Raw genomic sequence first — 15,259 nt, 5'->3', positions numbered from 1 at the left:
TCAGTCAGTCAGTCCAGATCCAGTCCAGGTCAGTCCAGATCCAGTCCAGATCAGTCAGGTCAGTCCAGTCAGTCCAGATCAGTCAGATCAGTCAGTCCAGATCCAGTCCAGATCAGTCCAGGTCAGTCCAGATCCAGTCCAGGTCAGTCAGATCCAGTCAGATCCAGTCCAGGTCCAGTCCAGATCCAGTCAGGTCAGAGTCAGATCCAGTCAGATCCAGTCCAGATCCAGTCAGGTCAGTCCAGATCCAGTCAGTCAGGTCAGTCAGATCAGTCCAGATCAGTCCAGATCAGTCAGATCCAGTCAGATCCAGTCCAGATCGGTCAGGTCCAGGTCAGTCAGTCAGTCCAGTCCAGGTCCAGTCCAGATCCAGTCCAGGTCAGTCCAGATCCAGTCCAGGTCAGTCCAAGTCCAGAATTCAGTCAGGTCCAGGTCAGTCAGATCAGTCCAGATCCAGTCAGGTCCAGTCCAGATCCAGTCCAGATCAGTCCAGATCAGTCAGGTCAGTCAGGATCGGTCCAGTCAGTCCAGGTCAGTCAGATCCAGTCAGGTCGGTCAAGTCAGTCCAGATCCAGTCCAGATCAGTCCAGGTCAGTCCAGATCCAGTCCAGATCCAGTCCAGATCAGTCCAGATCAGTCCAGGTCAGTCCAGATCCAGTCAGGTCAGTCCAGATCCAGTCCAGGTCAGTCCAGATCGGTCAGTCAGTCAGATCCAGTCCAGTCAGTCCAGATCCAGTCAGGTCAGTCCAGATCAGTCCAGGTCAGTCCAGTCCAGTCAGTCAGATCCAGTCCAGTCAGTCCAGATCCAGTCAGGTCAGTCCAGTCAGTCCAGTCAGTCAGATCCAGTCCAGATCAGTCCAGGTCCAGTCCAGTCAGTCAGGTCCGGTCAGTCCAGTCCAGTCCAGTCAGGTCAGTCCAGTCAGTCCAGGTCAGTCCAGATCCAGTCAGATCCAGTCCAGGTCAGTCAGGTCAGTCAGTCCAGTCCAGGTCAGTCCAGATCCAGTCCAGTCAGTCCAGTCCAGTCCAGTCGGTCAGATCCAGTCCAGGTCAGTCCAGATCCAGTCCAGATCAGTCAGGTCAGTCAAGATCCAGTCAGTCCAGTCCAGGTCAGTCAGATCCAGTCAGATCCAGTCAGGTCAGATCCAGGTCAGTCCAGGTCAGTCGTTCCAGTCGGTCAGTCAGTCCAGTCAGGTCGATCCAGTCAGTCCAGATTCGGAGATCAGATCCAGGTCAGTCAAATCCAGTCAGTCAGTCAGTCAGTCCAGGTCCAGTCAGTCCAGTCAGTCTGTCCAGGTCAGTCGTCAGTCAGATCCAGTCAGATCCAGTCCAGATCCAGTCCAGGTCAGTCCAGGTCCAGTCCAGGTCAGTCAGTCCAGTCCAGATCCAGTCAGTCCAGTCCAGTCAGTCAGATCCAGTCAGGTCAGTCCAGATCAGTCAAGGTCAGTCCAGATCCAGTCCAGGTCAGTCCAGGTCAGTCCGATCCAGTCAGTGATCCAGTCAGGTCAGATCAGTCCAGATCCAGTCAGTCCAGGTCAGTCCAGATCAGTCAAGGTCAGTCCAGATCGGTCCCAGATTCAGTCAGTCGGATCAGGTCCAGTCAGTCCAGTCAGTCTTGTCCAGGTCAGTCCCAGTCAGTCAATTGATCAGGTCAGGTCGATCCAGTCCAGTCTGGTCAGTCGGTCAGTCAGTCCAGTCCAGGTCCAGTCAAGTCAGTCCAGGTCAGTCAGTCCAGGTCAGTCAGTCCAGATCCAGTCCAGATCCAGTCCAGATCCAGTCAGGTCAGTCCAGATCAGTCCAGATCCAGTCAGGTCAGTCCAGTCAGTCCAGTCCAGTCAGATCCAGTCCAGTCAGTCAGTCAGGTCAGTCCAGATCCAGTCCAGGTCAGTCCAGATCAGTCCAGATCCAGTCCAGATCCAGTCAGGTCCAGTCCAGATCCAGTCGGTCAGTCAGTCCAGATCCAGTCCAGATCCAGTCCAGGTCAGTCCAGATCCAGTCAGATCCAGTCCAGATCCAGTCCAGATCAGTCAGGTCAGTCCAGATCCAGTCCAGATCCAGTCCAGGTCAGTCCAGATCCAGTCCAGATCCAGTCCAGATCGAGTCCAGGTCCAGTCCAAGTCAGTCAGGTCAGTCCAGATCCAGTCAGTCCAGTCCAGTCAGTCCAGGTCAGTCCAGATCCAGTCAGTCAGTCCAGGTCAGTCAGATCAGTCCAGATCCAGTCCAGGTCAGTCCAGATCCAGTCGGTCAGATCCAGTCCAGGTCCAGTCCAGGTCAGTCAGATCCAGTCCAGATCAGTCCAGGTCGGTCAGATCCAGTCCAGTCAGTCCAAGTCAGTCCAGATCCAGTCAGAGTCAGTCAGATCCAGTCCAGATCCAGGTCAGGTCAGTCCAAGGTCAGTCAGGTCAGTCCAGGTCAGTCCAGTCAGTCAGATCCAGTCAGGTCCAGTCCAGATCAGTCCAAGTCAGTCCAGGTCAGTCCAGATCAGTCCAGATCCAGTCCAGGTCAGTCCAGATCGGTCCAGATCCAGTCCAGGTCAGGTCAGGTCCAGTCAAGGTCAGTCAAGTCAGTCCAGATCCGGTCAGATCCAGTCAGATCCAGTCCAGGTCAGTCCAGGTCAGTCCAGATCCAGTCAGTCAGTCAGATCCAGTCCAGATCCAGTCCAAGATCCAGTCAGATCGGTCAGTCCAGGTCAGTCCAGATCCAGTCAGATCCAGTCCAGTCAGTCAGTCCAGATCAGTCCAGGTCAGTCCAGATCCAGTCCAGATCCAGTCCAGATCCAGTCCAGGTCAGTCCAGGTCAGTCAGTCAGATCCAGTCAGGTCAGTCCAGGTCCAGTCCAGATCCAGTCCAGATCCAGTCCAGGTCAGTCAGATCCAGTCAGATCCAGTCCAGGTCAGTCCAGGTCAGTCCAGGTCAGTCAGGTCAGTCCAGATCCAGTCCAGATCAGTCCAGATCCAGTCCAGGTCAGTCCAGATCCAGTCAGGTCAGTCCAGTCAGTCAGATCCAGTCAGGTCAGTCAGTCAGTCCAGTCAAGTCAGATCCAGTCCAGGTCAGTCAGATCCAGTCAGTCAGTCGGTCCAGTCCAGATCCAGTCAGATCCAGTCAAGATCCAGTCCAGATCCAGTCCAGATCGGTCCAGATCCAGTCAGATCCAGTCAGGTCAGTCAGGTCAGTCCAGGTCAGTCAGATCGATCCAGATCCAGTCCAGGTCAGTCAGATCCAGTCAGTCCAGTCAGGTCAGTCAGGTCAGTCAGTCAGTCCAGATCCAGTCCAGATCCAGGTCAGTCCAGATCCAGTCCAGATCCAGTCCAGTCAGATCCAGTCCAGGTCAGTCAGATCAGTCCAGATCAGTCAGATCCAGTCCAGGTCAGTCAGGTCAGTCCAGATCCAGTCAGGTCAGTCCAGGTCAGTCCAGATCCAGTCCAGTCGGTCCAGATCCAGGTCAGTCCAGATCCAGTCCAGATCCAGTCAGGTCAGTCCAGATCCAGTCAGGTCAGTCCAGATCCAGTCCAGGTCAGGTCCAGGTCAGTCCAGTCGATCAGTCCAGATCAGTCCAGATCCAGTCGATCCAGTCAGATCAGTCCAGGATCAGTCAGGTCAGTCCAGATCCAGTCCAGGTCAGTCCAGGTCAGTCAGTCCAGATCCAGTCCAGTCAGTCCAGATCCAGTCAGTCCAGTCAGTCCAAGTCCAGTCAGGTCAGTCCAGATCCAGTCAGATCCAGTCCAGGTCAGTCCAGTCAGTCCAGATCAGTCCAGGTCGGTCCAAGTCAGTCCAGATCCAGTCCAGATCCAGTCCAGATCAGTCAGGTCCAGTCCAGATCCAGTCCAGGTCGGTCAGATCGGTCAGTCAGGTCAGTCAGTCCAGTCCAGGTCGATCCAGGTCAGTCCAGATCCAGTCAGTCCAGGTCAGTCCAGATCCAGTCAGATCAGTCAGATCCAGTCCAGGTCAGTCCAGATCAGTCCAGATCCAGTCCAGATCCAGTCCAGGTCAGTCAGGTCAGTCCAGATCCAGTCCAGGTCAGTCCAGGTCAGTCAGATCCAGTCCAGATCAGTCAGGTCAGTCCAGGTCCAGTCCAGATCCAGTCCAGATCCAGTCCAGGTCAGTCCAGGTCAGTCCAGATCCAGTCAGTCCAGTCCAGGTCAGTCCAGATCCAGTCCAGTCAGGTCAGTCCAGATCAGTCCAGGTCAGTCCAGATCCAGTCCAGATCCAGTCCAGGTCAGTCCAGATCGGTCAGGTCAGTCCAGGTCAGTCCAGGTCAGTCAGGTCAGTCCAGATCCAGTCAGATCCAGTCCAGGTCAGTCCAGTCAGTCCCAGTCAGTCCAGATCCAGTCAGGTTCAGTCAGGTCAGTCCAGTTCAGTCCAGATCCAGTCCAGGTCAGTCAGGTCCAGGTCCAGTCCAGATCTGTTCCAGGTCCAGATCCAGTCCAGGTCAGTCCAGGTCAGTCCAGATCCAGTCCAGGTCAGTCCAGGTCGGTCAGTCCAGTCCAGTTCCAGTCAGTCCAGATCCAGTCCAGATCCAGTCAGGTCAGTCCAGATCCAGTCAGATCCGGTCAGATCCAGTCCAGTCAGTCAGGTCAGTCCAGATCAGTCCAGGTCGGTCAGTCGATCCAGTCCAGTCCAGGTCCAGTCCAGGTCAGTCAGTCAGTCAGTCCAGTCAGATCCAGATCAGTCCAGGTCAGTCCAGATCCAGTCAGTCCAGTCAGGTCAGTCAGTCAGTCCAGGTCAGTCCAGATCCAGTCCAGATCCAGTCCAGGTCAGTCCAGATCCAGTCCAGATCCAGTCCAGGTCAGTCCAGGTCCAGTCCAGGTCAGTCCAGATCCAGTCCAGGTCAGTCCAGATCCAGTCCAGGTCCAGTCAGTCAGTCAGTCAGTCAGTCCAGATCCAGTCCAGGTCAGTCAGATCCAGTCCAGATCCAGTCCAGATCCAGTCAGGTCAGTCCAGATCCAGTCCAGATCAGTCCAAGATCCAGTCAGTCCAGTCAGTCAGTCAGGTCAGTCCAGGTCAGTCCAGATCCAGTCCAGGATCCAGTCCAGATCCAGTCAGGTCAGTCCAGATCCAGTCCAGATCCAGTCAGGTCAGTCAGGTCGGTCCAGATCCAGTCCAGGTCAGTCCAGATCCAGTCCAGATCAGTCCAGATCCGGTCAGGTCAGTCCAGGTCAGTCAGATCCAGTCCAGATCCAGTCAAGGTCGATCCAGATCAGTCCAGATCCAGTCCAGGTCCAGTCCAGGTCAGTCCAGATCCAGTCAGTCAGTCAGTCCAGATCCAGTCCAGATCAGTCAGTCCAGTCAGTCAGTCAGTCCAGATCCAGTCCAGATCCAGTCCAGGTCAGGTCAGTCCAGATCTGTTCCAGATCCAGGTCCAGTCCAGATCCAGTCCAGGTCAGTCCAGATCCGGTCCAGATCCAGTCCAAGTCAGTCAGATCCAGTCCCAGTCAGTCCAGATCCAGTCAGATCCAGTCCAAGTCAGTCCAGATCCAGTCCAGATCCAGTCCAGATCCAAGTCCAGATCCGTTTCCAGATCCAGTCAGATCCAGTCAAGTCAGTCCAGATCCAGTCCATGTCCAGTCCAGATCCAGTCTAAGTCAGTCCAGGTCAGTCCCAGTCAGTCCCAGTCAGTCCAGATCCAGTCAGGTTCAGTCCAGATCCGGTTCAGGTCCAGTTCCAGTTCAGGTTCAGTCCAGATCGGATCCAGATCCAGTTCAGATCTTGTCCAGATCCAGTTCAGATCTTGTCAGATCCAGTCCAGATCGGATCCAGATCCGTTTCCAGATCCAGTCCAGATCCAGTCAGATCCAGTCCAGATCCAGTCCAGATCAGTCAAGTCGATCCAGATCGGTCAGTCAGTCCAAGGTCAGTCCAGATCCAGTCAGATCAGTCCAGGTCAGTCCAGATCAGTCCAGATCCAGTCAAGTCAGTCAAATCAGTCCAGGTCAGTCCAAGATCCAGTCCAGGTCCAGTCCAGATCAGTCAGTCCAGGTCAGTCCAGATCCAGTCCAGGTCCAGTCCAGATCCAGTCAGATCCAGTCAAGATCCAGTCCAGTCAGTCCAGATCCAGTCCAAGATCCAGTCCAGGTCGGTCCAGGTCCAGTCCAGGTCAGTCCAGGTCAGTCCAGATCCGGTCCAGTCAAGTCAGTCCAGTCCAGATCCAGTCCAGGTCAGTCAGGTCAATCCAGTCCAGGTCAGTCCAGATCCAGTCCAGATCCAGTCCAGGTCAGTCAAAGTCAATCCAGATCAGTCCAGTCCAGTCAGTCCAGATCGGTCAGATCCAGTCCAGTCAGTCAGTCAGGTCCAGTCAGATCCAGTCCAGATCCAAATCAATCCAGGTCAATCAGTCAGTCTGTTTCAGGGTCCAGGTCAGTCAAATCAAGTCCAGATCGGTCAAATCCGGTCCAGATCCAGTCCAGATCCAAGTCCAGATCAGTCCCAAGTCAATCCCAATCCAGTCCAAATCAGTCCCAATCAATCCAAATCAGTCCAAGTCAGTCAAGATCCAGTCCAGATCCAGGTCAATCAGTCCAAATCAGTCCAGATCCAGTCTAAATCCAGTCAAATCCAATCCCAGTCAGTCCCAATCAGTCCAGATCCAGTCAGGTTCAATCCAAATCCAATTCAAATCCAATTCCAATTCAAATTCAATCCAAATCGAATCCAAATCCAATTCAAATCTTATCCAAATCCAATTCAAATCTTATCCAAATCCAATCCAAATCGAATCCAAATCCAATCCAAAACCAATCCAAATTTAATTAGCAAAAATCCATTGACTAATTGTCCATTTTCCCAAATTTCCTAAAACCGACCTATTAGGGACACGGCAGGTATTTCCGTCCATCGTCATAGGGGCTAAAACCAACGGAAGCAACGTACATTTGTAGAACTCCACTATAGCAGAACGTTTCTCCTGAGCCTACGATTTGGTACGTATGAGTTTTACAAAAAAGCGTCTCTTTTATTGGTTTTCGAGACTATGACGAACAGATGAAAATACCTGCCGTGTCCTTACCTATTATGTCTGTGCTATTATGATGAAATTCACTTTCAGCATTCGACTAAATGTCCATTCGACCAAATGTTCCTTCATCTAAACGTCTACACGAACTAAGCCTTGGTCACGAGGGTGTCCTCCCTCGGCACGTCTGTTGAGGAAAACATTCTGGACCTTGAGCTGATTTTCCTTCCGCATGGTGACGATTTCCTCGGTTGGGTACGATGGCATCTCACACTTGATTACTATGCGCGGTTTGCGGCCAGGGATCATAAGTTTGAAGCTCATTCGGTGAAAAACAACAACTTCTCGGAAGTCTGCAGTCAATGTTTCTCACCTTTGAACGCTAGTTGATTATCGATATGCACATTGCCCAATTATGACATCTATAAACACCTACCTGTGTACTTATTTATAACCCGCAGCAAGAAACAATATAATTATGAAAGTGATATGAAAATCGACCAGTATGGACTATGTATTAAAACTATGTATTTAATACGCCGATTTAAAAAAATAATTCAATGAATGCATATAGTTCATGATTATTCTCTCATATACATTTTCAGATTGTGGACGGAAATGCCAAAACCGACGTATCGAATCGACGGGAGCCGGGTCAGTTTTGCGGCGAGTCCGAGCAGCCGCAAACATTCATCAGCGAAACGAATGCAGTCAAAATCGTCTTTCACACCGATAATTTCACCGATCAGGTAAGCCTCGTTCCACTTCGATGATGCTGAACATCGATGACGAATAAAGCCGAGAACAAGTTCCAATTTCAACCCTTTGTCCTAGTTTGTCAAAACTAGTTCAACACGATTCCCGAAAATAAATTTGGACATACAAGCTTATCCACTTTGTGGCGTTGTAAATAATAAATGTGCCACCATTTGAAAGCGCTTTCCACATTCGTTCGGTTGACAAAAGTTTTCTTTGGGTGGAGGTGGTGGACGGACATGGTGTATGGTCAAAAGTTTCCCGCTAAAGTTTCGCTGACGGTTGTAGCTTTTTCTGGTTCACAAGAACAACCCAGATAGGGTATATCCTAGAGTCCTAAAAAGGGCGACAGCGGCACACAAATAGCGGCTGCACAACTAGAGGGAAAATAGCTCAAAGCGTACTACGCCCCAATAAATTGAATTATCCCCAGAAAGGAACGAATTTGTTTTCGCTTGGTTTTCCAGTTAAACTTGTGTGAAAAAGCACAATGGATAAACTATGCCCAGGAAGCCGAGAGTGTTTCTCAACCTAAAACATCCTGGATCGGTTCGAGATCTACGAATATACAATCCTTCGCCTTTGTGTGGAACAGGAGATTCCGTTTCATATCTTAAACACATCTTAACCTTCCGGGACTCGCTTGGTCCTAAACCGCTCACGCAGTCAAGCTTCTGTTGTGAACGAGAATCGTGCTTTTTTTTAAGGTGTTGTACTTTTTACAACGGCGCGAGTCCTCGAAGGTTAAATATTATGAAGGTTTGATCGAATTCTTCCATTTTAACAAAACGATAATTTGAACACTATCAAAGGCCATCATGCATATTTGACCATCTTCCCCTACAGTGCATCGAGGTGCGAGAGGATGCCGTTATGCAATGGTGCGGCGGCTGGCTTCCAGTGACAACGGATGCTGTGGTCAGGCGGACACAGAAATCCCGGCCAATTGCATTGGAAATCGGGCAAGTTTCTGTTGAGCCAAGAGCCGGGAGGAAGGTAAAAATTTCTGCGGAAATTGGTGTGAAGGATAAAAAGTAGAAGCGATAAATCAAGCTGAAACAAGACAAATAACTTGCAGACACTTGCTTTGTATTAGAACAAGAGTTTTGTTTTAGCACAGTGCAGTGGACAAGATAAAGCACTCAATTAGGGGAGCACTTCTTGTCATGCTCCGTGGGGAAGATGTATTGGGCCAGAAGTGACCGAAATTGTGCGCATAGTGTTGTTCGGTGTGGTAATCTTTTGGCATTCGCTAACATGTGTTAAGCATTTGAAGTGAACATAAACAAAACTATTTGAGTCTAGGTACTTATTAATATATTGTTAAACATATAAAAGCATAAGAAAACTTTGACTCGAGAGTAGTTCGAGAAAATTTTAAATAATTACTAAATTCATCAAACTCCTGCCAAGCTTTACTTTGTTATGGGGGATACATTCCCCACGAGGCGTCGGCTACGCATCCGGCGACTGACAAGGGTTTGGTGGAGGGGCTGGGAATATAAGGCGAACGTGTAGCCAATTACGTTACGGAATCCCCCTCATCAAAAACCAATGATATCAATTTTATTTTGCTAAAACTTCATCGTAGTCGGCGATGAATTGACATATAGTCAATCCCTACGGGAGAAAAGCCGCTGGCAGAAAGACAGACTCCAGAACTCCGCAGACGCATGGCTCTTCCTGAAGCAACTCCAAAGCTTAGTAGGGTCAGTATGGCAACCGACCTGAAGGGAGCTAGCGCCAAGCCGGTGTTGCCCGAGAAGAAGGCTACTAAGATCCGTCGGGAGAAGGTTGGGCAGGTTGCCGACCCTAAGGAACGACGGAAACCAGTTCCTCCTTCTACGATAACTACCGAAGTTCGCCGTGAGGAATGCTTGCTATGGAGGGAAGTTGTGAATCCCACAACGGCGAAGAAGGAGCGAAAAGGGGTTGAGGAGGCGAAGGCGCCATTGGCCAAGAAGGGAATGCCCATAAAGGAAAGGGCACATCTTCCAATGGTCATGGCAGGAAGGACAGAGGCGAAGCAATTATCGTCAAGGCTGATGGTAAGAGCTATGCTGACGTTCTGAAGGCTATAAGGCGATAAAAAGCTCACTGGCCTAGGGGATGATGTCAACTGCATCCGCAGAACGAAACAACCCTCGGGATGCTGCGCGGAAGAGTTCCGCGTATACAAAGTTGGCAGAAGAGGTGCTGGGTGCTGCGGTTCAGGGAGAGCCCTATTCCCAGTAGAGGTAATCCAATGCCGAGGCCTGGACGAAAATACTGAAGCCGGTGAGCTGGTAGCTGCACTGAGAGATCAGTATGGCGTTGAAATCCAGGATACCGCGATTTGGTTGCGCAAAGGTTATGCTGGAACGCAGGCTGGCTCATTCCAGGTACCTGTGGCTGATCCCAAGAAGGTATTGGGTAAGGCCAAGCTGAAGGTGGGTTGGTCGGTATGCTCGGTAAGCGCAAACCAACAACCTCAGGCCTGCTTCAAGTGCTTCGATTACGGACATAAGTCATATGACTGCAAAAGTCCTGATCGGAGTCCGCTTTGCCAGAGGTGTGGAGCTGAAGGCCACAAGGCATGCCAGGCCACACCGAGGTGTTTGATCTGAGGTCCTGGCATAGACAACAAACGCCCATCCGGTAGGCAGGCCTGTCCGGCCTCCAGACGGGCTCGGTCATGCAAGTAGCTCAGCTGAATCTCAACCACTGCGAGGCAGCGCAAGTGCTGCTACAATAGTACCGAGAATAAGACTGATGTTGCCTTGCTGTCCGACCCGTACCGCATCCCTGCTAAACATAGCAGTTCGGTTGCGGATAAGTCCGGAATAGTGACCATCTGGACTTGCGGGAAGTGCCCCATCCAGGAGATAGTGTCATCTTCTGATGATGAGGGTTTTGTTATAGCAAAGGTAAACGGAGTTTACTTTTGCAGCCGCTTCTGTCTTTTAAGATGGAGCATAGAGCCGCAGATAATCTTGTAGTTAAACTAACTAGTCTTAAACCATTAGTTGTAGCAGGTGACTTCAACGCGTGGGCAGTGGATTGGGCCTCTCGGTTCACTAACGCTAGAGGTCATATCCTGCTAGAGTCTCTAGCAGTACTGAACGTAGTTCTGCTAAACGAGGGCCAAGCGTCAACGTTCATAGGACCGAATGGCGAGTCATGCATTGATTTGGCCTTCTGCAGCGCGGGATGGGCGGTGGAGCCTGAATGGAGGGTTTACGAAGGGTATACTGCTCGTGACCATCAGGAAATACGTTTCATGGTCAGCTATACCCTATACAGGCTATACAGGCTAGAAAGACGCCGGGTGTTACAAACAGCGAGCAGAACTCTACGAAATCAAATGGGGGGATGCATATAGGATAGTGATGGCTAGGACCAACAGCACACCTCCTGAGAAATCCCCGGAGATGTTAGCCAGGATCGTTGAAGGTTTGTTCCTGAAGCATGACTCATCGGACTGGCCCGCCGCTAGTGACTAACGATGAGCTTATCGCCGTTGCAAGAAAACTTAAGCTAAACAACCCAACTAACATTTAATGTCAATGTAAATGTTATTTCAACTCGTCTATACGGCTTCAAGCTGAATATGTGTGCTATACATATGATCAAGAACTTCTATTCAATGCTTTTACCAGCAAATCTGGCGAATCTATTCAGCTGTTTTTGACGTGCCTGCACAAACTAATATAATATTAATATAATATTAATATAATTTGCTTCAATGGCGCTTATTCGGATTTTTTGAAGCTGTTAAATAAGTTTTATACAGCCACAGATCTCGATTTGATTAAATATTATTTGAGAGGAGAGTAAATTTCGGGGTTTATTTAAAGTTTTTTTTTTGTGAAAACTGAAATATCTATTTTGTTGCTACCTAGATTCGAACTCCTGATCTCCTGATTCAATGGCCGCGCTCTGTCATCACCGTCACTTTGACATATGTAAATAACAAAGAAAATTATGGATGTGCTTCTTCGTATACCCTATAGGTTGTTTTACTAACGCTATTTTCATATTCATGCTGTATAAACGTTAGAAAGAGGCCTACATGCTGCTTTTGGCACATAAGCTTAAAAATTATGCTTTTAGCATTAATTCAACCATTATTCAAACATCTATCAGCATGTTCTGTAGGCTAACTTTTATGCATCATCAATCGCTGAAATTGTTTTTAGGCCACATTTTCTCGATCTGTAAAGATGCTACTCTGATACTAATCGTTTAACAGTAGCCGTCAACAGAAATATCGCTTTTAAATGGCTTGTTTTCTTACACTATCTGCTAGCATTAATGACAGCGCTTTGTCAGTTGCTATAAGAGCAGGTGAATACCTTTGAAGCTGCATTACAGAAATCAATAGCTCATACACAGCTCCGGCAACAAAAATCAAATGTAAACATTGCGGTTTTGACGTTCCATACAGATAAGCTATTAAAAGAAGCAGTATAAGGTTTACTTAAACGTTGTGTAATCTTCAAAGATACAGAAGTTGCCTAAACGCTCGTTAGTTCATTTATAGCGCCATTACGCTGCATTGTTAGTGCTATAACAACAGCGAAAATGTTTTCATTGTGAATGCTACTCATCGTAATATGGGAAGTTGCTAACAAGCAACTCAATTACATACATGAGCCCTTAATCGATAAGCTTTGTTGCTAATTCAGACAGAGCTGTTTTATGACTATATGAAAGCTGCATAAACGATAAAAGATGAAATATATTTGGCACAAACTGACTAGCTGATAGATATTTGGGTAATAGTCGAGTTGAAGTTTAAGGGATTATTTGCGGAGGCTTTTCTTTTATTCAGCAATTGGCTGCTTATATTCAAATATTATACAGCCAAAGGCTAGAAGTTGAAGCTTTTAGCACCGGAATTGTTAGTTGGGAAGGCACCAGGGCCGGATTGTATTGCTAACCTGGACCTTAAGCACGCGATTCTTGCCGCTCCAGATATGTTCAGGAGCTGTCTCCAACATTGTCTGGATGAAGGAAACTTCGACACAACTGGTAAGTTGTTAGAGAGGGTGATCCTGAATAGATTGACGGACTATACGGAGTGTGATAGTGCAACCAGTATGGGTTCCGTAAAGGCCGTTCTACCATCGAAGCAATTCGGTCGGTAACGGAAACGGCTAAGATGGCGCGTGGTTTGAATAGGAGAGGTATTAGGTACTGTGCATTGATTACACTAGATGTAAAGAATGCATTTAATAACGCTAGCAGGGCAGCTATAGCTGATTCCCTGCATCGCTTGAGAGTCCCGGATTATCTGTGCAGGATTCCGAAAATCTATTTTCAGAACAGGATATTGTTAGTCGACACCGACGCTGGTCAGCAGTCGATTGAAGTGTCAGCAGGTGTTCCACAGGGATTGATCCTCGGACGGGTTCTGTGGAATATCATGTATGATGGAGTATTACGCTTAAATCTCCCGGCTGGTGTGAAAATAGAAGGCTTTGCGGATGATGTAGAGGTCACAGGCGACACTCTCGTCGAAGTTGAATTGAAAGCTTCGTACGCGATTAGCAGAGTCGTAGAATTGCTCAACACAATGAGGTTGGCGTTAGCACATCACAAGACTGAGGTTGTTGTGGTGCTTAACCACCATGGACTGCAGCAAGTGAGGATAAACGTAGAGACCTGCACAGTTAACTCCGTGAGGTCATTAAACATCTGGGCGTGATGATCGACGATAAGCTCAATTTTACGAGCCACGTTGATTATGTATGCCAAAGGGCTTCATTGGCAATTAAATCTGTATCGCGAATGATGTCCAACGGATCGGCGGTGCAAAGTCAGGTGCGTCATGGTCCAAAGCACTAGAGGCCGGGTGCAATGTTAAGAAATTAATCCGGGTACACCGGCTGATGTTTCTGCGGGTTGCAAGCTTATACCGCACCATATATTATGAGGTGGTGTGCGTCATTGCTGGGATGATGCCGATAGACATACTTCTAGAGGAAGATGTGGAGTGCTTCAACGACAGGGCTCGATGCAAGTGCACCGTGTCAAGAGAGCAGCTTAGTTGCTCAAATGGCAAAGAGCATGGGACACTGCAGTCAAAGGTCGTTGGACCCACAGACTGATTCCGGAGGTATCGAATTGGATTAGTAGGAAGCATGGCCAAGTCAACTTGCCCCTATCACAGGTCTTGTCTGAACATGGCTGCTTTAAAAAGTTCCTAGTAGTAGGTCGGTTGATCCCATCCCCCCACTACCTGAGGTAACCTCCTTAGGTGTCTGTTTGTAGATTTCCGTTTACCCTTGCTCAAGAAAAAAAATTAAACAATGAATACCGTGCGGGACCGAAATCCGTACAGCACCGAAATCCGTCCACCTTCTGAGATATCAATAAATTAAAGGGGGTTAAAGGTAATTTTTGTAGAAATAATTTATCTTATCCTGTTCAGATACTTGGCAGTAAGCTTCTAGGGCATAGACCTGTGAGCCGCCGCGCCACGCCGCCGCCGCCGGTGGTTTTACTCACGCCGCCGCCGCCGACGATTTTGGGTCGGCGCGCCGCCGATCATAATTTTGCCACGCCGATGACTAAACGCAATAAAAAAAATCAATTAACTTGAGTCGAGTCGTGTCAAGTACGAGACATTAAAGACGGCCTAACAGTTGATGTCGAAATACGTATCTGTAAAGCAATACAACGTGGTTGAATTAATTGGAATAGTAATAAACTTGTCTATTCATGTTAAGGTCGAACTCGTCAGAATTCATTTTTAAATCTACCTCAAGTGATGGTGTCTCTAAGTCAGTGTAGTGACATACATTCTCTTGATTAATGAATAAGTTGGTTGATTAGATTGAGAGTTTGAATGAGGCTTTATCCAGTAAAATAATACATAAATTGTTTAACTGGTTTTTGGAATTCATCTAAGCCAGGGCTACATTCAGTCGGGCACCTAATCATTTTTCATAGGATCTGGCATTGGTGTAGGCAAATCGTTGCAGTTCAGAAATATCAAGTTTAGTAGCACAGTTATTATCTTGACAATATTTACATTTTTTAATTAAAATCAACAAGGCCAGTTTTGTTTGTTTTCAGATTTGTGCTATTAGGGCAGATGACTAATTTGGCAAAATTTAGCAAAATAATTAAATCCCTACTGTGAATGCTTTTCCAGTTTTTTTTTTGCCAGAGTAATTTTTATTTGGAAATAAATTTTTGAATATGATTGACAAAACCACTTGGTATGTTGCGAGCATCAGTTGAAACCGCTTTTTCTTTTCTTATTAATTGTCACTGTAACCCAGAGCTGGGATGCTGTCGCCTCACTGCTTAGTATTTAGCAAACCTATTTAGTTGAACGTCAGGCAGCTACAAACATTACGAAATTTTAATTATATTTTATGTCCTTGTAACTGTTTCATACTTTATTATAAAATCTCTAAGAAATGTTTTTTCAAAAACTTCCAATTCCTGGAATTCCTGAGAATATTCAAAGAAGTATCCTTTCGACATTCATTAAAGATTTCCTTCGAAATTTCCTCCAGGGATTCCTTCGGAAAAAAATCCAGAAATTGCTTGGAAATAAATCAAA

General features: G+C 48.0%; 1 protein-coding gene across 1 annotated transcript in view; it reads left to right on the top strand.

Annotated features, from left to right (window-relative positions):
* Positions 1 to 15,259, top strand: part of LOC134220170 (uncharacterized) — a 175,411-nt gene that overhangs the window by 116,676 nt on the left and 43,476 nt on the right. The window contains exon 3 of the mRNA XM_062699157.1: positions 7,551 to 7,694. Coding sequence (XP_062555141.1) covers positions 7,551 to 7,694 — 144 coding nt within the window. The remainder of the gene's footprint in view (positions 1 to 7,550; positions 7,695 to 15,259) is intronic.

The sequence above is a fragment of the Armigeres subalbatus genome, chromosome 3 (genome assembly GCF_024139115.2).
Source record: "Armigeres subalbatus isolate Guangzhou_Male chromosome 3, GZ_Asu_2, whole genome shotgun sequence".
Taxonomy (NCBI): domain Eukaryota; kingdom Metazoa; phylum Arthropoda; class Insecta; order Diptera; family Culicidae; genus Armigeres; species Armigeres subalbatus.
This window is presented reverse-complemented; position numbering and strand designations above follow the sequence as displayed.